Below are 22,622 nucleotides of genomic sequence, written 5' to 3' on the forward strand. Positions count from 1 at the left end.
TTCAAGATGTAAACAGAAAAAGAAGCACCCATCACAAAGGAGCTGGTTGAAACCAGCAACCAGCAGACAGACCCCCGTGTCACCATCTCCTGTGGTCCTGAGGCCCCTGCCACTGTCTCCAGCAGTCCGGAGGCCTCTTGGGTGAAGGGCACACCCCCAACCAGGAGCTGGGTGACTGCTTTTGCGGCTTTGAGACTCTCTAACCTAGGGATCATGACTCACCCTTGAAAAATGGCTCCAACTGGCCCATTAGGGCGTAAGCACACACGTGCGGTGAGGGGACTAGGCGTTTGCAGACCGGAAGTAAGGAAGATGCGGCAGTTCTCTGAGGGGTGCCAGCTGACAACCGAGTCGCCCCCTTGCTGGCAGTCACAGGCTCTTAGCCTCCAGGGGCCCCCGACCTTGGGAGGCGCAGTGTTTATTCCACCCTCCTTGGGCTTCAAAAAGTGCTCTGGGGCTAGCGCTGCCACGAGAGCAGCCAGAGGAAGCTGCGCTTTCACAGGACGGGGCCTACACACCCACCAGAGATTCAGTTGGGAGTTGTGGGAGTCATGGGTCACACAAATCCCCGGTGACACCTGTCCCTGAGCAGAAGGACGTGAAGATATGGGACTTTCAACAGTATCCCTGCAACCTGGCCGAGTTTCACTGAGCTCTCAGTGACGTGCAGCACCACGTGTAAGGCGTACAGAGCACTGACTGGGCTTCAGTGTGCTGTGAGGTGATCACCACGGTCTAAGTGCAGCTGACATCCCTCTTCTCACATAGACACTCAAAAAGGAAAAGAAAAGGGGAAAAAAGGCTTTTCTCCTTGTGATGTGATGTTAGGATCTACTCTGAAATATGCCACACAGCAGTGCTCCCTCCGGAGTCCCGTTGTACGTGAAATGAACTCCCCACCCCTGATGGAGCACCCCCTTAGGCTTGGCACCCTCTGAGCACTGTCCCCAATACCAGCTCCTGGCTGCCATCAGCACCTCCTGACACACAGGCACCCGGTTCCCTGCTTCCCCCCACCCCCAACCCCAGACACAGGCCTGGGACTCCACCCCCCACCCCACCCCACCCCGCCAGAGCCCTGTGGCTCAGGTCCTGGGAGGTCTGTCCGCCCCTACCTTGCTCCGGATGTAGACAGATCTCCTGTCCGTGAAAAATTTCGGAAGGCAGATGGGATGTGTGAAGTTCCTTATGCACTTTTGCTGAATCCACAGAGGTTAAGCTGCTGGGTGAAACTCTTCATACAGTCTGTTTCAAACACCCTGTGCCAGCTGTCCCACTCCAAAATCTCGTTCTGGAAGTTTCTCATAGATGCCTATACAGGTCCCCTCATTGTCCCACCAAATGGACGAACGTGAGAACAAGAGACTGAAGTGTGGCTGGCAGCACCTCTTAATGACAGTACAGTGCAGGATGTCACAAAGGGGCTCAGGTTGCGTGGGGCTAACATCACAACACAGCTATCAAGTGACATCAGAAAGGGTCAGGATACCTGGTCCACCTGTCAGCTCGCCGACATCCTGGCCATTGAGCTGGGCAAGGTGACCCTCGTATATGGGTTTAACGTAACATGCCAAGCATTGGGTGCAAACCACCAGCTGTCTTCTCCTCCACCTCCTGGGGCCCAGCCAACCCACACTGGTGTCCTGATGGAAGGTCATAGCGCCTTTGAGTCCATTGGCTTTGAGGGCCCTGAACGAGACAGATGTTTTTAAGCGAAGTCCAGGACGGGTGTCCACGGTCAAGGGCATAGCCACATCATCCTTTTAGCCCTTTCCTGGCCAGAGCAGTGACTGTGCCCTCAGACACCGTCCACCTGGTGCCACTGGTCACCAGAAGGCACATGGCAGGTTGATGCTTTGGGAGTGGGTCAGCTAAGTGTCCCATCGCCACCTGGCAGATGGAGGAAGAGGAGGAGGCCTACCTTCCTGCCTCTCCTCAGCATGCACATGCCGTCCCCCATGTCCACTGGGCAGATTGTCAGGCATGCCATCGGCCTCTCACATGGCTTACTCACCTTGACCGACGTCTGTGGGGATGCCCATCCTGGTTGGTGCCCAGGCTTTGAGCTCTGCAATCCTTCTTTGGGCTGTGGTGCTGGGACATTCAGTAAGAGACGGCCAGGCAGGGCAGCCTCTCTAGCACATTCCCTCCACATACAGGGCCACCCCCACCGACGCCCCCCACCCGCACACACATTCAATGATTCTAGGCGCGCGGCTCAGTAGTGTACCGGAGATTGCCATGCAGCAGATATGCCTCCAAACTCGAGGCGTTGTCAGCCCAGGGCCCAGGCACTCTGGCCCAGTGCATGGGAGCAAGGGCTCTGCAGGCAGCGTGTGACGCCATTGCCCAGCTGCCTGACTTTGGGCCCATCACGTAACCTCTCTCAGCCTCTGTGTCCTCACAGGAGCCACAGCAGTAGCATCTCCTCATGGGGGCCTGAGGGTTCACTGGGTTGTGCAGCAGGTAGTAAGGCACCTGACACTTGAGTCATAGCTATTGTGGTTACTGAAAAGGGCGGTTTTGTCCAATGGCACATCTCAAATCTAATGAGCTTAAGAAGTGATCCGTCTGTGGCTGTGGGCTACCCACAGCAAGCCATTCTGTCATCCACAGGTGACAGACTTGTCAACTGCTGCCAACCATGGGCTGAAATGCCACCTCCGCCGAGCACCTGCTCAAACACAGAGGCAGCTAGGGTGAGCTAGACAGAAACCATAGAATGTTTTATTTCAAAGCAAGCCATACTCAGCCAGCTGCTGGTGTGAGCAGGCAATGGCCCAGGACTGCTCAGAAACTGATTTCGGTTTCCGACTGCCCTGCCTTGGAACCTGAGAACACTCTCCTAAGGCTCCCAAGCCATGACAACTGCGACATGGCATTCCCCAGCCAAGGGGAGCACCTCCACGACACCTCTTTCCCACTGCATACCGTGTGTTCAGGCTGTACCTAGACTCATTAGAGGTATCCAAGCACCCCCACATGCCTCAGCCACTTGTGGCAGGCAGCTAGAGGTGCCTTTTCATGGCTGAAAATAATTTCGGTGTCCGGGGCCAGTTTCTAAGGAAGACCCGCACAGTGCGCATGAAAGATGAGGAACAGTTTATTGAACAGCTGAAGGGAGCAAAAATAGTAGAGTGAGTTACATTTGTTACACACCAAGTAGGAACGGCTGCATCGTCCTGATCGCCCCTCATCTCCCCCGAGCAGAGCAGGCTTGCTGGGAGTTGGTGCCCGGATGGTCATGTATGCGTTAGACACCAGTTGAGCCTGGTTTAGACACGTTAGCGCTGCCTGCTTTAAACCCACCATTGCTCTCCTGGGTGAGAACGTCAGTGCTCCTCTGACACTCCTTTAAAAACGGCCTCGTGTTCCTAGGCAGAACGGCCTTATCCTGTAGGCTCTGCTTTCTTCCCTCTGACTCACGCATGGCTGTACCACCAGTTCATGCAGCAACTCCCTCCTACGTAACGGCAGGGGCCCAGCTGGAAGTGGTGTTGATGGGGACAGATAAAAGCCTCAGATGTTTGCATATACATGACTCTGCTGGCCATTTCCAGTCTTTGCACCTGCCTCCAGTATTCCAGTTTCAAGTTGTGTTCTAGTTTTCTGGCAAAGCCAATATCCCCAGGACGCTAGAAAAGCACAAACCATTTGTTGCTAATCGTGGCTGTTCCAGCAGGAGCAACTCCTATGTACATGGAGAAATTCAAGGGGGAAATGGCGGTGACACCCGCATCTACTTCTGCTAGAGAAGACGTATGTCTCCAATACAAGCTTGTAAAAAAATACTTTAATAGAATATACTGCACAGAACTAGGATTTAACATGGCCTATTACAAGGCTAAAATATTTGTATAAATACTGTACAGGCACGGAGTCACTCCTTTAGAAAGGGCTCACGGATGGGGCCGCTGAAGACTGCTGTCGGCATGCCCAAAGAGAAACTACTTCCACGGTGGGGACACGGACAGGAATGAGGGTGTGGATGCACATGGGGTGCCAGAGGGGCAGATGGGTAGTTCCTACCCACTACACCACAGTCGGAGAAACTGAGCTATGTGGGGAGACGTTTTCAAGTAACACCTTCGATGGGAACTTCAGCACTTGGAGAACCAGCCATGCAGAAGTCCCTTCTCTGGCCTGCTCAGCCCTCCCATGGGTCCGAGCCAGCTGCTCAGGTGCCCACCCAGAGGGAGCTGGCTTCCCTCTCACACACATGCTCCTTTCAGCACATCCACATGCTCTGACGCACACCCCACACCACACTGCCTTCTGGTCACCTGCCACCTGAGTGTCCCGTCATGGTGAGTCACTGGGAGGCACTGAATGCAAACAAGACATGAGAGGGAGGAACCCAGAGACCCAGCGCCAATTCCAGTCCTGGGTGGGGCGAACAAACAGGCAAAGGTAGAAGAGAATGTGTGTCCCGGCCTTCTACGCTCTGTCCCGGGAAGTGGCGTCTAATCTGGCATTTCAATATTTAGTTTGGGAGGCGGGAGGACATACTTGCCAGGGCTCTGAGTGATAACCACCCTGGTCTTCTTCCGAAACATAGGAGCAATTTTAGGAGGTTCTGGAACTGGGGTTTCCTCAGTTTCCTCATTATCTTCATGATGGAGGTCATAAGAAATATTTCCGTATTCTCTCAAAAATGGGAAGATTTCAAGCAGAAACTGACAGAAATCTTTGCGAATACCAAACCACCCTGAAAAAGAAGAATGTACTTTTTCAAACAATAGCTTCCACTGAATTTCATGTTACTTTTCTTCCCCAAATGAAAAATTTTACTTGTACGATGTAAAGTACAATGTGAGACCTAGCTACCCACTGAGGACAAGAAGACCTGAAGCTCTGTGGTTCTTCAGGCAGGTTCCTGGATTGGCCTTGTCAGGGATGCGATCCCTGGTCCCAGCCAGACCTCCTGAATCAAACTGTGGGTGGGGTGGGGCACTCAGTTGGCACAGGGCCTCTTGGGGATTGGATGGGTGCTCCAGAGCTTGAGAACTATGGCTCCAGTGAGTCTCAGATACCTGTGGTGCCTAGACTACGTCGATACCTTGTAGTCTTCCCTGCCCAGGATAAACTCATGCATGACAGAGAACGTCATCCAAGAAAAAGATTTCTTTCACCCTGTGGAATCCAGGGGGCTGGCAGGTATGTGTCGGTCCAGGCCAGGAGGCCACCTGAGCTCCTGAGGCCTCCTCAAAGCTACTTCCCCAAGGCCCACTCTTCCTGTCTGGGGGCCACAGGAACGACAGACAGCTCAGTGCTGGCTCTTCCGGGGCACAATCCCTGTGCCATGGCTTCCAGAAAGCAACATGCAAAGGAGCAGTCTAGGGAGGAAGGGAGCCTCGCGAAGGATCACTCCAAAGCTGGGTGTGGGTGGGTAACGGAGAGTTTCATCCAATCCTCAGGAGCCCCTGGGAAGGAGGCATCTCGATCCCCATGTCACGGTAGAGGGGACAGGGCTCAGAGAGGCCACCTGCCCCCGTCAGTCCTACCGCAAACAGCAGAGTGCACCTCTGGGGAGGCCATGAGGCAGGGCAGGGCAAGCAAGGTTGACAGCACATTCTCCCTTTGGAAGACCCCACACCTTTCTCAGCCCGTTTTCCCACACAAACTCGTTAACTGGGGCCCTTCGGCTCCTCATTTCATAGGCTGGGGCCACACGCATTCCCACCCACACCCACAGGCTGAGGGCTTCTGAAATGCTGAGTACATACAGTGGTTTCCTCCCTTCTGTCCAAATGTGGTTGCCATCAGAGTGATCAAGGAAAGCCAAAGGGGGACAAATATTGGGATACAAGAGAACGCGTTGTGGCCATCCAGTTTGTGAACCAGCAGTATCTGAAGAAAGAGAAATAGTGGCGGCTCCATTAATGCCGCATCTGAAAACAATGTCTGAGGCCAGTCCGCCCCCCTCGTCAGGCTTCACAAGGGGGAAAGTCAGCTCCATAGGAGAGCAACGAAACCCTCTATTCCAGGGGAAAGGGTGACAATAGCCTTCATATCTGTCTTTAGGACTAAGCAAAATTCGTCCACCTGGGAAGTTTCCTATGCCAGGATTGTTGTGGGAAACTCTTCCTAGTGTTTGTTCTAAGGAGTCCACAGTGCCCATTCTGTAATTTTCTACAGAACTCAAATATGAAAACAGGACATCCAACTTCCTCTTTCTCAAAGGAGACAAATTGATACATACAGATGCATACATGTACACATCCATACGTCATGGCTGGAAAGGTGCACTTCCTGATGGGCCCCAAGCCCCCAAAAGAAGGGACGCTCCCATCCCACTGTCACGCTTTCTTGGTGGGCAGGCTCCCCAGGCGCTGGCTCACAGCGAATTCAGGCAGACTGGCCACCTGTCTGGGCTCCCAGGGTGCTGTCAGAGGGGAGGGCGGGCTTCAGAGCCTCAGGAGTTCTGCTGCCAGCAGCTTACCTCAAAAGTAAGCAGAGGCACAACAATGGTCATCCAGCTCAGTGCCATGGTTATGTGTGTCCTTCGCTGCTCTGCAATCACGTCCATGGAGCGCAGGAACAGGACAGACCACACAATGTAATAGAGGACCACCAAGCACAGAAAGGACATGAGAATCCATAAGGGGACACACACAACCTGAGGGAAGCACAGAAGAAGAATCTTTAGTCTGGCTCCCAGTATCTCAAAGGAGGCCCAGCTAAGCCCATGCGGGATCTCTGTAGTTAGGACAGTGTGAGCGCGGACGGGGACAGCCCTTGGTCCGGGGCTGCTGTGAGGACAGCGAGGGGATGAGGACACAGCGTGTTCACTGTAGGACATGCTGCCGGCCAGGAGGTACCCTGTCGTGGGTCACTCTTGGCGTGAAGAGCCCTGCGGCTGCTCTGCCTGAGGCTTGATCTCACTCAGCCTGCACTCTGCCCCACTGACTTTGCCCCCTCACCCACCCCCATCCCCGCGGGGTGACACCTCCGGGAAACAGGGAAGTGCTGCCACCCTGTGCACGTAGCTCCATCTCACCCTGCCACACCTTCTGCACAGGCCATTTCTCCAGTCTCCCAGGAGCACTTTGGCCACATTCTCCTTGGAAACTTCAGCTGCCCAGGCTGCACAGGCCCCTGCTAACTTGCACACTGATGCTGGGAGGACTCCGCTCCCCGGCCCCTGTCCCTCACCCAGGTGGGTTCTGCCTGCCACTCAAGCATCAATCAGCAAACCCTTATCTCGCCCCACACAAGCATGTAGGCTAAGTCCTGGGGCCTCACCAGGGGACTCTGCATGATCTTTTCTCCCTCCTGCACTGCCCCCTTGGATATGCCCGTCACCCTTTGGTCTTGCTTTATCAAACGGTAATATTGGCTGTTTTCTTTTGGTGTATAGTTGTGTGACTTTTCATGTATGCACAGGTAGATCTGCAAAGCCCCACACAGGACACAGGACAACTCCGTCACCCCATAAGATTCCCTCGTGCTGTCCCCTCACCGTATCAACCCCACCTCCAACAATCACTCATCTGGTCTCTCTCAGTGCACTTGTCTTTCCAAGAGTGTGATGTAGATGGAATCATACAGCATGTCACCTGAGACTGCCTTCTCTCACTTGGCAGAACGCCTCTGAGATTCATCCATGTGGTTACATGTACCAAGCACCAATCCTTTGTTTGGCTGAGTGGTGTTCCACTGGATAGAGGCACCACAAACTGCTTACCCAGTTACCAGCAAAGGGACATTTGGGTGTTCTCCTGCTTTGGGCTACCACAAGTAAAGCTGCTATAAACACCTATGCAGACTTTTCTCTGGCTGTATGCTTTCATTTCTCTAGGGGAAATACCCAGGATTAGCACTGCTAGGTCATATAGTAACTCCATGTTTCACTTTATAGGAAATCACCAAACCATTTCCCAGAGTGTCTATCCAACTTGGCGCTCCCACCAGGGATGCGCAAGTGTCCCATTCCCTGTGCATCCTCCCCAGCACTCGGTACTGTGCTTTTATTTTATCTGCCATTCTGATGAGTGTGCTGATACCTCATCCTGGTTCCCACTTGCCTTCCAGCACTGGTAATGACGTCCTTCTCATGTGTGTATATCTGCTTTGTGGATTCTCCGTTCACGTCTTTTGTCAATTTTAAAATTAGGTTGTTTGGTTTTTCAGTTTTGAGAGCTCTTTAGGGGTTGTGGATACAAGTCCTTGGTCAAAGATGTGCTTTGTGAGTATTTTCTCCTAGTCTGTGGCCTGTCTTTTCAGTAATTTCATTTCGGTTTTGAGCTTCTTTTAAGGACCATGTTGTTGGTGTCATTTCCCAGAACTCTTCACCAAACCATACGTCCCAAAGATTTTCTCCCATGTTTTCTTCTAATACTTGGTTTCGCATTTACTTTTATACCTATGCCTCAGGTTGCTGTGCGATTTTTTTAATCCTCCTGAGGACCTCGGAGCTCCTGATTGTAGGCTTTGTTGCAGAGTCTAAGCACAGCCCTTCCCTGTGTACCCCCTCCTAAGGCACTTCTGTGATCAGACTCTCATTTAGTGGCATGCCCCTTGTGGGTGGAATGTTGGTGATCGTAACAGCCTCGCTTGGTCTCTCTTCATTGTGGGAAATGTGCAACCGGACTGCTTGCTTCATCTGCTGGGACCCCCGCACGGGACTGGGACTGGAAAAGCCCCTCTGCTCACCTTTAACGGAAAACATTCATAATACCTTTTTTTTTTCTGATTGTACCTTATACTAAAATTTTCGTCTTACCCACATTTGTTTCCTCCATGTCACAACAGGGAGTTTAGAACCCAATTACTGTTCTCTCCAGATACAGCACCCTGAATATGTAGGATGGGTGCCTGAAAAATATTTATTAGTATGAATGTTTTATCAAAGACTTCTGGCAAAAGTGATGAGGTTTGTCTTTACTCATCATGGAGCCGATTACTTTTATAATAACAACAAAAAAGTTTACTTAAGGATTTAAAAAGTTACATACAAGCCAGGGCCAGTGGATGATCCTGTCCAGTCTTAAGGCAATGAATATAAACTGAAGAATGTTGACAGAACACAGGATTTCTAACTAAAAATGAAGAGAAGAATCAGTTAAAGTAAAAGTTATATTCAACATTGCAATTATTTGGTTAATACATGAAAAGGCAATGCAAATTAGAATATAGTAAAAGTTTTATTAAGTCACACTGCGACCCCCCAAATTTCAGCACCAGAGGAGTGAAACAGAGCTGTGCCAAGGAGAAACCTGCCCCAGCCTCCTGCCTTTTCCCCTCTGCTCAGCGGTGCCCTGCCCATTAGGCTCACCTAGGCAGTGCTCTTGTTTCCGGGCTTGCCAAGAACAAAGGCACACCACAGTGGACTCCCCAGGCTTCCTTCCTGCTCCTATCCACAAACACCTTTATTCCTAATCGTCCCTATACTTTCTTCTTATACCCAACCCAGGACTTGGTCCTGCATTCCACCCTTTCCTTTCCGGCTCCTCAAGGCCCTGTCACATCAAAACATCAATTACAGATTCTCGACTGCATCTTGAACCCTATCTTTCCCACTGATCTTCCCAGAAGCAGAAAGTTCAACTTAAACACAAAAAAACACAAGACCAAATGATCTCCCATCCCGTGTCCCCTCCTAGCCCTAGCTCTGTCTTTCCATCACTACCAAGCTGTACCATGGATACTCAAGCGCCTACGGCCTCCCCTGCTACTCCGAGCTCCGTGTGCTGCGATCAGCCTTCACCCACATGGCCACCGGGAACTGCTTTCATCAAGGCTGCTGGTTGCCTCTGGCATGTCTGTGTGGCACCTGTACTGCTGCCCAGTCCCACTCCTTCTAGGCTCCCAGTGCTCCTGCCCTCCTCTGGTGCTCTGACACTCCCTTTTCAGTCTCCTTTTCTTCTCCTTAAATGGGGATACTCACCGGAGCCATACACTCAGTCTCGTCTCCCCACAACAGAGACATACACGCCTGGCATGCATTGCCTCCCATTAGTTGGTTCCCAAATCTCTGTCTCCGACCCAGCTGTGGCCCACATCCAGCTCTTCAGAGGCGCCTCAGACAATGCCAGTCCTAATTTGAGTTCATTACCCCCACAACACACACCCTTTTACGCCTTTACCCTGCCACTATCCCCCAGCCTCCTGTCTCACTGTGAGGTACCGTAATGTCTCAGCTACCCAAACCCTGACGCCGGGAAGTAGCTTCTACTCCTCTGCCCAGCACGTTCGGCCACCATGTCCTGCCTTCTCTACCATCCAGACCTCTCTTGAATCTCCTTGCCTGCTCTCCACTGCCATCTCAGGCCGTCCTCATCACCAGCCGACTAAGCACTCCCAGTGGCCTCCAGTCTGCAAAGTCCTCTGCTCCCAAATGCCCTCCAGGCTTCCTTCAGGTCACACTGCGTGCTGCTCCTGAATGGCTCGCCAGTGCCCCAGCAATGAAAATCCTATGCAGCCGTCTGATCTGGCTCAGTTTCCCTAAATTCTCAGTTCACAGGGCATTTAGTGACTCTGCAATTCTTCCAAAGGCCTCTGGGCCAAAAGAAGTACCTAACAGTTCCACTGATTTAAGTAACGAGATCCAAACTTAAAAATAACTTACATAAATCAAAATAATAATATTATTGCTATTCCAATCTTAAATAACCATAGCTAATTCCTAAGGGGACGCGTGTGCTTGCTGGGTACTACACCATTTCTCAGGGTGCATCTACCCTCATTATATTTTCCCCACACGGCTTTTTGCACAGTGTTACCTTGCCACCACGGTACCTGCCCACAACGCAGCTTCCTCTACGACATCACTGAAAGGAATGTAGTGTGACTAATAACAAAACCGTAAGCTCCTTGGAGTTAGTTCACAGGATGTCCCCATATATATCAGGTATTACTGCTGTTCACTCAAAATGTCTAGTACCCCGTGGTGCCCCATGAGTTCCCTATAGTGCCGTGGGGCAGCTCAGCACAAGCTCTAAGGACTGAGTGTCTGGACCCACAGCCCAACCCCTCTAACACAGCCTCCCTTTCCCCCAACTCCCACAATTCCCTCCTTTCTACTTTATGCTTCAGGCATTTTTCTTGTGGTAAAATACACGTAACAGAAAACTTACCATCCTGCCATCTCTAATTGCTCATGTCAGTGGCACCAAGTACATTCAAAATAGCTGGTCCAGCCACCATCACCATCCACCTCCAGGACCCTCTGCATCTTGCGAAACCCTGCTCCACTCATACCTGAGCCGCCATAATTGACTCAACATGACAGATTTCATCCTGCCTCTGTGCCTTTGTATTACTCCCTCTGTCTGACCATTCCATTCCTTTCCCTACCTGCACAGGACATCCTGGCAAACCCTGGCTCTTCCTTCACACCTCTGTGTAGGCCTAGCCCCAGTCACTGCCCAGCAACTGCCGGTGCTCCTCTTCCTGGGGCACAGGAACCAAGAGGGAGCTCAACTCATGGCACAATGCTTCTTGTCATAGGTAGGAATGCCAAGGATGTGACCCTATCAATGACTGACTTTCTATAGCTCTGCATTAGGAAAATATGGCTTCCTGCCCTATGCAGCCCTAGCTGCTGTATGTGCTTTCCCTTCCCAAGAAGCAAAGTGCCGAATCTTTACGGTTGTCTTCAACTTCCTCCTCAGCTTCTGTCCAGCCATACTTAGGTCTAACTCTCTCAGTGCTTTCCAACCCAGGCAATGCTGCTCCCCCCAGGAAGAGGCTAAGAATCGTGCAAGAGCACCACTGTATGTCACAAAGATTTGAGTGGGACGCCCCTTCACTAGCATTTAGTGGGTGGAGGTCAGGCTCAAGTGTCCTGCAATGCACAAGACAGCCCTGTTCAACAAGACATTTCCTATTCAAAAGGCCAATAGCATCTGCCCCTTACCCACTGAGAAGTGCTGAGCCAAATATGTAATATCTAGAATGTTTGAGCTCAGTGATTTTGCAAATGAGCTTCTGCAAAGAGCAAAAAATGAGGTTTCCTGGAGAAGAAATTCTGCCTCAGGACTGCAACATCAGCTCCTGCCTGCCGGCCTGCCCTAGGAATTTCAGACTTTCCAGCCCCCATGATTGCACAAGCCAGTTCCACTACGATAAACTTCTCCCAGCATCCTATCAGTCTGTTCCTCGCGAGAGGGCTAGTACAGGTGGGTAAGGAAAGACACGGAGCCGGTGGAAGCCTGACGGCCTGGGTACAAAGCCCCTGTTCTTGGTCAAGGAAGAGAAACATGATTATTGCCATCGTGTTTTGTCCCCTCACACACCATGACCTAGAGTTAATGGTCAATCTAACAAAGGGCAAGAAATCGACAATACCATAATCCACCAAGAGATTTTACTTTTTACAACATTCTTGAATATATGAACTCTCACCTCCAGTGACCTGTCATGTCGAAAGCCCCAAACACAAGCTGCAACCGAAACCGGGGAGACAAAGAAGAGCGGCATGAAGACCAGCAGCCAGAAGTGGCTTCCTCTCTCGATCCTGTCACAGACCAAGACTTCGAACATCAACAGGAGCAAGTGGATGCCCACTGCGATTAACATGGCTTTAAACTCCACACACGTTTCTCCTTCTGCTCTAAAAAGTGACATGGAAAAAGAAGAAGACACATTCAGTTCCGAATTTCCATGCTAAGCAAGCAGTCCAGGGCAAATACCAACTTCTGTTGATATGACGAACTACATTTGTAAATTTGACAAAAAGTGAAGGAAAACCAGGTAGAAAGGTAACCTGAATCTTTCATAGACAAGCTTTCAAATATCAAAGAACTGTTACATGACAACACATGAACATTACAACCAAACCAGACTTAAAGTGTTAAGTGTATAAGGATATTCTCAGAGGTAATAGCCAGTAACTGTTTCCCTGACGGCATATAAACACTTCTGCTCATAACTTTAAATTCAACTACTTCCACAATTATTCAAGCTGATTGCATTACTGCTAAAAACTGACAAGCATCCCTTAAGTCTCCTCATCCTCATCTCCTAACGGATTAAAGACCACGTAAATCACATTCCATGCACTACTATAACTCCAGCTTTATGAACAAGCATGGGTTATACTTCAAGAATATATGGCAACTATTGTCAGGTGCTATTTCCTTTCTTTTCCATTAGGATGAATTAACGCCTGCAGATCAAAGAGCAGTTAAAATTGTTCTTAAACTAAATCAGTTTAATTAGCTGTTTAGGTATCATAAGCATGAACTTAAGAGATCAGCAACTGAAAAATAATAAGGCTACTATCAGGAAAATATTTAAAAATGCATTTGGAAGGCCTACGATGTTTCACTGAAATAAAGATGAACACGTATGATGTATCCTTTTGGTGACAAATACACCTGAGTTTAGGGCACACTCCTCATCTTCCAGGTGAAGGTTTCGAATAGTCCCCCAAGCTCAATTCTGCCCCACCACCCCGTTTCCTTTCTGAAGTTCCAGTCTCTGCGAGGGAGAGAGGAGAGAATCTCAGAGGCTCCAGCAGCACCAGGCTGCACAGCGGAGGGAGCCAGCGCCAAGATCATGGACCGGCTGAGGCATCCAAGAAGAAAGGCACAGAGGAGTTGAAGGTCAAGTTGCCCCCCGCTACCTGGCCCCCGAAGGCTCTGCTCTCCTTCAGAGCATCTGGGCTCCATCTTTCCCTGTCTCGGAGACTCAGCGGCAAGCTACCTCCCCCACACGGCTAAGAGTCCTAAGACCCAGGACTAGGAGACTGGGAAAGGGGAACCCCAGTTCCAGGGCTGGAACAGAAGGGCAGAGCCCTGAAGACCAGAAATAAAACTCAGGTTTGTAAAATTGCTCCTACAAACACGACAGTTCTATCCTTCCTAGTCCAGTATGGTGGAACAGTTCCGTATTTTGGATGCCTTTCGGATTACACAGGCTTTTGTGGGCTGGCTAGGAACTTAAGCACCCAAAAGTACACTTTTTTTGGGGGGGGTAGGTGGAACGCCTCTCAAATACCTAATTTTTAAAAACTCAGACCAGAACTCAGTTTGCCTATATTATAGTTCTTATAAAACCCCAGCTAGGTAGAAATGAAAACAGTTCTTACTTTATCAAAAGTCAAAAACAAGGCATCACTGCCTCGGGGTAGAGACCAGTGGGTTTTATAACGCACTATTACCGATACTGGGGATTTCGTGCCCAGACTCCAGTTCCAACCGAGGCTCCGACAATGACCATTAACTTCCACAGCCATATTGGAGCAAAAACAGCCCAGTAACTCCACTGAATGATGCCATCCAGACGAAGGGCCAGTAGCACAGAGAACAGCAGCAAACAGGCATAGATGAGGAATTTACTAGGAGAAAAGTAAAACGGTTAAAGAGGATTCACTTTTATAAATATGTGATAATGAGTTGGGGAGTAGTAACAGCAGAATTTTTCAGCACATGAAATGAGGCACCAGTTCAGTTATTTATTGAAAAGTTCTATGTAGTAACGCTGTGTTAGGGATAAGAGAAACATCCGTTCCCTGCTTTCCAGGGCTGCCTGGTAGGAGGGTGTCCACACAGAAACATAATCACAATGGAGCCTGTTATGTGCTGGAACGGTGCTAGGGCAGAGGGAGATGGGAAGCCAGAGGAGGAAATAATACAGGTTCTGTGTGAGGGCACTGGGAAGCAGAGAGCTGACGACCCTGGAGCTGGTTCCAGAGGATACATGGGAAGCTGCCAGACTGGAAAGGACATGAGACGAGGAAGCATTCCAAGCAGAAGGAACTAGCCATACCGTGACATGGAGACTGAAAAAGGCTGACGTGTCCAAGATATGGTTAAGTTCTGGCTGTGACTAATTATTTCATTCTGTTTTTAAAAAGGCAGCAGCTGCCATGTTCAAATACAGTCACATTCTGGTACATGTATTATACTTTTCATGACTGAATAAATCACTCTCTTTCTCTCTCTCTCTCTCTCATACTTCACATGAAAAAGGGACTTTCTGAAGAGGATGTTCACATTCATTAGAAATTACACTGCTGAGGACATCTATTTCCAGCTTTGATGCAGTAAGAGGAATGGGGTTTTCTCCTTCCCATCTTAAACAAGAAACAGCAAAAGACATGAAATACTTTTCAGACACTAGGCAACAGGCAGCGGAGAACCATGATGGCAGAAAGAAAGAAAACGAAGGACGTAAACTCTATTTCCCCAGCTCACTGCCTGGAGCTGCAGGAGTTCCCAGGCTGCAGCAAGAAGGTCGCTAAAACCCAACTTACTGACAATAACAGTAAATGCAAATGTTCTAAATACCAATTAAAAGACAAAGACTGTCAGACTGGATAAAAAAAAGCAAGACAACTATAGACTATCTATAAGAAATACTCTTTATCTATAAAAATCAGAGATTAAAAGTAAAAGGGCAGGCAAAGCCATGCAAACACTGACCAAAAGAAAGTTGGAGTGGCTATATTAATATCTGTTAGTCTTCTATGGCTGCTGTAACAAATTACCACAAACCCTGCAGCTTAAAACAATAGAAACTTATTATTTCACAGTCATGTATCTCAGAAGTCCAGACAGGCTTGGTTGCTTTCTCTGCTCAGAGTCTCATAAAGCTGAAATCGAGATGTCAGTTGGCTGGGATTTTATGAGTGACTCTGGGGAGAATCTGCTTCTAGATTTATTCAGGTTGCTGGCAATCTGTCTCTCGTGGTTGGAGAACTGAGATCCCAGTTTTCTTTTTGGGCTGTCAGCTGGGGGTTGCCCTTAGATCCTAGAGGTCTCTGATCCCTGCACAAAGCCCTTTACATCTCAAAGCCAGTAACAGCACGTTGAGTCTTTCTCAGGCTTGGGAGTTCTTCTGACTTCCCCTTCTGCCATACTGCTCCTCCTCCAGAGAAAGTTCTCTGCTTTTAAGAGCTCGTGTGCTTAGACTGGGTCCACCTGGATAACACAGGATACTTTTCCTAGTTTAAAGTCCGTAACTGTGGTAGGCAGAATTCTAAAGATGTTCCCAAAGATTTCTGTCCTCTGGTTATTCCAGTGAAACATTAACCTAGGTACGACCATGAAAGGACTTTGCAGATGGAATTAAGGTTACTAACCAACTGATGGTTAAAATAGGGAATGATCCGGGTGAGTCCAATGTAATCACATGATCCTGTAAAAGCAGATGAGGAAGGCAGATGAGTAAGAGGGATGTGACCAAAGAGGAGAGATGAGGCAGAGGGGGTGAAGTCAGAGACATTCCAAACCTGACGACTCAACAACCTGCCTTTGCTGGCTCTGACTATGGAGGAAGGGAGCCATGAGCCAAGAAATGCAGGCAGACTCTAGAAGTTGACAATGACTCCCGGGTGACAGCCATCAAGGAAATGAGGTCCTTAACCCGACAACTGCAAGGAACTAAATTCTGACAACAATCTGCATGACTTTGGAAGCGAATTAATCCCTAGAGCCCCCAGAAAGGAATTCAGTCAGGCCAACACCTTGACTTTGGCCTTATGAGACTCTAAGCAGAAGATTCAACTGAGCCATGCCATTCCTGCGTCCCTGACCTACCGAACTGTGAGAAAATAAGTCTGTGTAGTTGTAAGACACTAAATCTGCGGGAATTTGTCATGGAAGCAATAGAGACTAATACTGTAACCTTAAATACATCTGTAAAGTCCCCTTTACCATGAAACACAACATATTCGCAGGTTCTAGGGATTAGGGCCTCGATATTTTGGGGGGTCCATTCTGCCTACCACAATAAAAGGAGTATTTTTGAACAAGGATTATTACCTGGAACAAAGAGGGGGAATTCATAATGATAAAGGGGTTAATCTGTCAAAGAGGATCTAACAACTCCAAATATTTGTGTACCTAATAACAAAGCTTCAAAATACATGTAGAAAATATTAGTCTTTAAAATATTAAGGAGAAATAAAAAATCAACAATTCTTATCGGAAATTAACATTTCTCTCTCAGGAACTGACAGAACACATAGAAAATTACTAAGGCTATACAAAATTATAATAACACTATCAACCACCATAACCTAACTGATAATGATGAAGCATTCTTCCCAACAAAAGCAGAATACAAATTCCTTTCAAGCGCACGTGGAACATTCACCAAGACAGACTGGATTCTGGGCCATGACACAAGCCTCAATAAATTTAAAAGGATTGAAATCACATGAAGTGAATCTCTACGCACAATGAGATTAAACTAAAAATCAACAAAACATATCTAAAAAACTCTAAACATTTGCAAATTAAACAATACTCTTGTAAGGAATTCATAGGTAGCAGAAAAATAAGCCACAGGAACAATTTGAAAAATTCTGGACTAAATGAAAGTAACAAAACAGCACACAAAAATTTGTGAGATATAGCCAAAACACTGCTTTTGGGAAATTTATAGCATCAAATGCTTATATTAGAGAAGCTCTGAAGTCAATGATCTAAGATTCATCTTAAGAAACCAAGAAGAGAAGGAAATTTTTTGAAAAGTAAACAGAAGAAAGGAAATGATACCTTATAAGCATGGAGAAATTAATGAAAAACAGTAGAGAGACACTAGGGAAAAATCAATGGAAGTAAAATCTGGTTCTTTGAAAAGATCAAGAAAATAAGTAAACCTATATATCACCAGAGTGAACAGGAAAAAAAATAGTTGACACAAATTATATTAGGAATGAAAGCAGGGACTTCACTACAAATCCTAAAAACACTACAGGGATTATGAACAACTTTATACAAATAAATTTCTTGAAAGAGAGACATTACCAACGTTCACACAAGAAGAAATACATACTTTCATATCTCTATACCTACTTAAGAAACTGAAATTTTAGTTAAAATCCTTCTCACAAAGAAAATGTCAGGCTCTGACAAAAATTTACCAACACATAAGGAAGACATAGCACCAATTTTCACAAACTCTGGCAGGAAAAGATGAGGTGAGAAAATCCCGATTTATTTTATGAGGCCAGCATTGTCCTGATACAAAAACCTGACCAAGAAAAAAAATACAAATCAATATCCTTCATGACACAGATGCAAAAAACTCTAAGAAAAATTACCAAATTGAGTCTAGCAATATATAAAAAGGATATTACATTAAGGTCAACTGTAATTAAACTAGGATTGCAAGCTTGGCTTAACATTTGAAATCAACTAAAATAACCCACTGTATTAATAGAATGAAAAAGAAAAAAACATAACAGTATCTCAATAGTTCCAGAAAAAGCATTTGACATAACACAACCCCAGTGAAAATCCCAGCAGACTCTTTTGTAGAAACAGTGTAAAACCTATATAAAAATGCAAAGGACCTGGAATGGGCAAAACAATTGTGAGAAAAAATAAAGTTGGAGAACCTACATTACATGCTTTTAAGGCTTACTTATAAACCTACAATAATCAAGATGATGTGGTATTATTAGCACAAGGAGACGCACAGAGAACAGAATGTAGTTCAGAGACAGAGCCATCCAAGCACGGTCAGCTAATTTTTGATAAAGGTGCCAAGGCAATTCAATCAAGATTGTGTTCCAACAAATGGTGCTACAACAACTGGATAGATGGGAAAATGCACCTAAACGTAACCTCACTGCATATACAAAAATTTACATGAAATGGATCACAGACCTAGATGTTATTGCCAAAACTACAGAACATCTAGAAAGCACAGGGGAAAAAATGCTTGTCACCCAGGGTTTGTCAAAGATTTCCTAGATAGGATACAAAATTGGACGTCCTCAAAATTGAAAACTCTTCCTCTCTGAATGACACAATTCAAAAAATGAAAAGCCAAGCCACGAAAAGAGAGAACATATTCTGAAAACATATATCTGACAAAGTACCTGTATCCACTACATATAAGACTTTTATAACCAAAAAGTAAGAAATGATCCAATTTAAAATGGCAAAAGAAACCCCAGGCACTTCATCAAATAAGTTGTACAAGAGGCAAACAAGCACATGAAAAGATACTCCATATTTTCAGACATTAAGAAAATGCAAATTAAAACAACACTGAGGTAAAACTACATACCCTGATGGCTAAAATTAAAATGATCAACTACGACAATTGTGGCCAAGGATATGGAAGAACTGGAACCCCCATATATTGCTGGTGGGAATGCAAAAGAGTACAGTCACTTTATAAAACACTTCACTTTGGCAGTTTCTTACAAAGTTTAGTATATACTTACTCCATGGCCCAGCAACTACATGCCTAGGTATTTACTCAAGAAAAAAGGAAAACGTATGTACGTACAAAGATTTGTATTTCAATGTTCGATGCATCTTTATTTATAATAGCCACTGGAAACAACCCAAATGTCCATAAACTGGTGAATGGTTAAGATCCAGGTGGTATATCCATTCAACAGAATACTAATCAGCAGTAAAAAGGAACAAACTAGGTATGCATATAACAACAGGGATGAACTTCAAATAACACCATACTAAATAAAATAACTCAGACTGAAAACACAACATACTATATGATTCCATTTATTTGACATTCCGGAAAAGGCAGAAGTATAGATACAGAAAACAGAGCAGTGTGATTACCAGTGGCGATGCTGGGGGAAAGCTGACTACAAAGGGACACATGGGAATTTTTTTGATTGATTGAACTGTTCTATATCTGTATCTTTGGGTGGTGGTTACACAAGGATATGGATTCATGAAAACTCATAGGACTGCACACTAAAACAGGCTAAATTTTACTGTATGTAAAATATACTTCAACAAACCTGGTATATCTATTGATCTATCTATACATACACACAACAATATCAACAGCTAATATTTACTGGATGTTTTCAGCATGCCAGGTAGCATGCTGTTTCTCATGCATCATCTCACATAAGTCTCACAGCAACCCCATGAAAGAGGCACTTTCATGATTCCCAATTTACAGATGAGGAGTAAAGGCTTACTTGCTAAATAATTTGTCCAAGCAGCCAGCAGCTCACAGAGTTGGAATTCAAACTAAGAACTATTTGGCTCCAAAGTCCTTTTTATGAGTACCATACAATACTGACTATACTGGTAATTTAACACTCTTGGAAAACCATATGGATAGATATACACTGAGAATTAACAGTGATCTCCAGCAGGGAAGATTAAGGAAAGTCTTTATACCCTTTTGCTTATGACTGAATTCTTTTGCAAGATGCATGAACTGCTTTTTTATTATAGGAAACAACATAAAAAACTTCAATTGGAAAAAAGGGGGGAGGTTGTAAGGAGATGGGAACTACAAAATTCAACTCAGACGCCAACTTCCAAGTGGGAAGATTATCAGATTTGGAGAGGCTGCTAACTAGAAAAAATATATATACATATTTATGTAGTCTTTTTGTGTCATAATATTACCATCTATAAAATCAGGGTAATATGTACCACATAAGGTGGCTGGGACTATAAGATAACGAATTTTAAAAAAGTGTTTTGTGTAAAGCACTAAATTAGTGGTTCTCAAAATTTTTTGTAGGACTCCTTTTCTCTCTGAAAGATTACTGAGGACTCCAAAGAGCTTTGTTTTTATGGGTTATACCTATTGTTATTTACTGTATCAAATTTTAAAACTTATTTTTAAAATACTTTTAATTCATTAAAAATAATAAATACTATATATTAACCTAATTTTAATTTAAAAACTGCTTTCCAATATTGTTTTTAGTTTTGCAATTTTTTTTAACTGTCTTACTTCATAGAAGACACCTCAATACAATATCTGTATCTGCATTCATTCTGTTGTAATATGTTGTTTTGGTTCAAGCATATGAAGAAAATCTGGCCTTACAGAGATATGTAGTTAGAAAAGAAAAACAGGAGTATTTTAATAGCTTTTTCAGACAATGGTGGATATTCTTCTTTGATAGGACACCAACACTTAACAAGTGGTAGCTTCTTGAAGGTTAACTATGATGTGGAATCTGAGGCCCTATCAATGAATTTTTTGTCATCTGCTACATTAAAATCCATTGGTCTCTCTTGCACTTTGAATGAATCTTTTATCACTGCATGATTATAATACCATGTAGGTCAGCTGGAAAATATTGTTTCACTGAGCAATGAAGATCTTTCAAATGTTGACCCATTTCAGTATAAAATAGCAAAAAATATCACATTAGTTATTGTCATAACCTACTTCATCAGAAATAGTTTTAAGAGTTGGGAGTCTATCAAGTTCACAGTTGTGGATACAACTTTTCAAAAATTCTGATCTCTTGAAAGCTCAGATTTTACCATTTGCAAAAAACACCATCAGTTGTTTTCCTTGAAGTTACAGGTTTACTTGCGTTTTTGAGAAAATGTCTGCCAAATACCCTAATACAAATAGCCACAGTCTTGTCGGTTAGTTGTCCTTCTAGGTAAAAGTGGTGTTCCATGAAAAAAGCAGCTTGCAATTCAGGTACAGAAGTGCTTTTCCTGGAGTCAACCACTGTACTTCTCTATACAGCAGATGGCCTGTACGCATTCTTCCTATTTTGTCACACAGAATATTAAAACAGATGTGTATTCAAGGGTTAAGATTTAATGAGACTGTTATTTTTTTCTGCTTTATCAAGGACATTCTAAAGTGAAGCTGGCTTTTTTATTTTGTAACTGCAAGCACATTATGGTGAAGAAGCCAATGACTACCAGCACAGTTTCATGTCACTAGCTTGATTTGTGCTCATGTGCCAGCAGTTTATCCAACACTGACTGCTTTTGTACCATCACTGCAAATGTCAACCCAGAGAAAGAGGTAAAGAGCATCTTAGTATTATTATGAAAATAGCTGTGACCTTGATGACCCCTGGAAAGGTTCTCAAGGCCACCCAGGGTTCTGTGAAAAATGGTTTGATAACCGCTGCACTGGATTAGACACATCTTAGTTATGACTATTAATGTTCAAAAACAAAGAGAGGCCTTTACAAGCTGCTACAATGAAAAAGCTACCAGTGACAGAGGCCAACATATGAATGGCTTCATGCATAGACGCTGGAGAAGTAAAGCTTGAAGGAAGTTCACAAGCTAATAGAAATGGAGTGATCACCCTCAACAGAGAAAGTAACCAGCTGAGACCACTTTTTGCCTTTGAAAGCACAGGGGGGTATTGCAAAATCCAGGAAATCAGAATCAATTTATCAACCAAAACCCATGGCTTACATGTATCATTACCAGAAACAATGGACCTGAAAACAGACAGAATATTTAAAAGAACTAAGTAGACTGGAACACTAACAGATGCAAGGACCATAACAAACATAGGATTCAAAGGTAAATTAAACGATATGTAGAGGTAAAATTTTTCTAAAGGAGTTTCAAATAAAAAAATAAATGAGCTGGGGGAAAGTAAACCTTGTAGGTTGACTTCATTATCTTCCTTAAAAGAGTGTTTTCTTATTTAATAGAAGAAAAGAGTAGTGGATATAATGAAAATAGAAGTACCAAAATGTTTATAATGTTGGGAAAGTGATTACTTAACAATTTTTGACATAATTTAAAGGGAAATTAAGAGTTCTGGGTCTATTACATGAAGAATGAAAAACAGAAACAAGATGAACTTACAAGAGGAAAAATAATAGTACAAAAATACAATTCTGAAGTTAAATATTTGGGTTAAAAAATATAAATAGGATGAAATGTCCTTGTATTAGTTTTCTACTGCTGCCATACAAAATTACCACCAACCAAGTGGCT

At 45.4% G+C, this 22,622-nt stretch overlaps 2 protein-coding genes across 3 annotated transcripts in view; both read right to left on the reverse strand.

Moving 5' to 3' along the window:
- LOC118924005 (protein EOLA1-like) overlaps positions 1-22,622 on the reverse strand; it is a 214,213-nt gene that overhangs the window by 28,222 nt on the left and 163,369 nt on the right. The window lies entirely within an intron of this gene.
- TMEM185A (transmembrane protein 185A) overlaps positions 1,119-22,622 on the reverse strand; it is a 37,641-nt gene continuing 16,137 nt past the window's right edge. Inside the window, exons 2-8 of one of the 2 annotated variants that reach the window (XM_057495672.1) lie at positions 14,108-14,284; positions 12,349-12,556; positions 8,958-9,041; positions 6,443-6,619; positions 5,727-5,850; positions 4,510-4,708; positions 1,119-1,689 (exon numbers count right to left, since the gene is read on the reverse strand). In XM_057495672.1, coding sequence (XP_057351655.1) covers positions 1,461-1,689; positions 4,510-4,708; positions 5,727-5,850; positions 6,443-6,619; positions 8,958-9,041; positions 12,349-12,556; positions 14,108-14,284 — 1,198 coding nt within the window. In that variant the 3' untranslated portion in view covers positions 1,119-1,460. Of the gene's footprint in view, positions 1,690-3,087; positions 3,636-4,509; positions 4,709-5,726; positions 5,851-6,442; positions 6,620-8,957; positions 9,042-12,348; positions 12,557-14,107; positions 14,285-22,622 lie in introns of those variants that run through there. The other variant, XM_057495673.1, reaches the window with a different exon arrangement.

This window comes from Manis pentadactyla, chromosome X, assembly GCF_030020395.1.
Source record: "Manis pentadactyla isolate mManPen7 chromosome X, mManPen7.hap1, whole genome shotgun sequence".
Taxonomy (NCBI): domain Eukaryota; kingdom Metazoa; phylum Chordata; class Mammalia; order Pholidota; family Manidae; genus Manis; species Manis pentadactyla.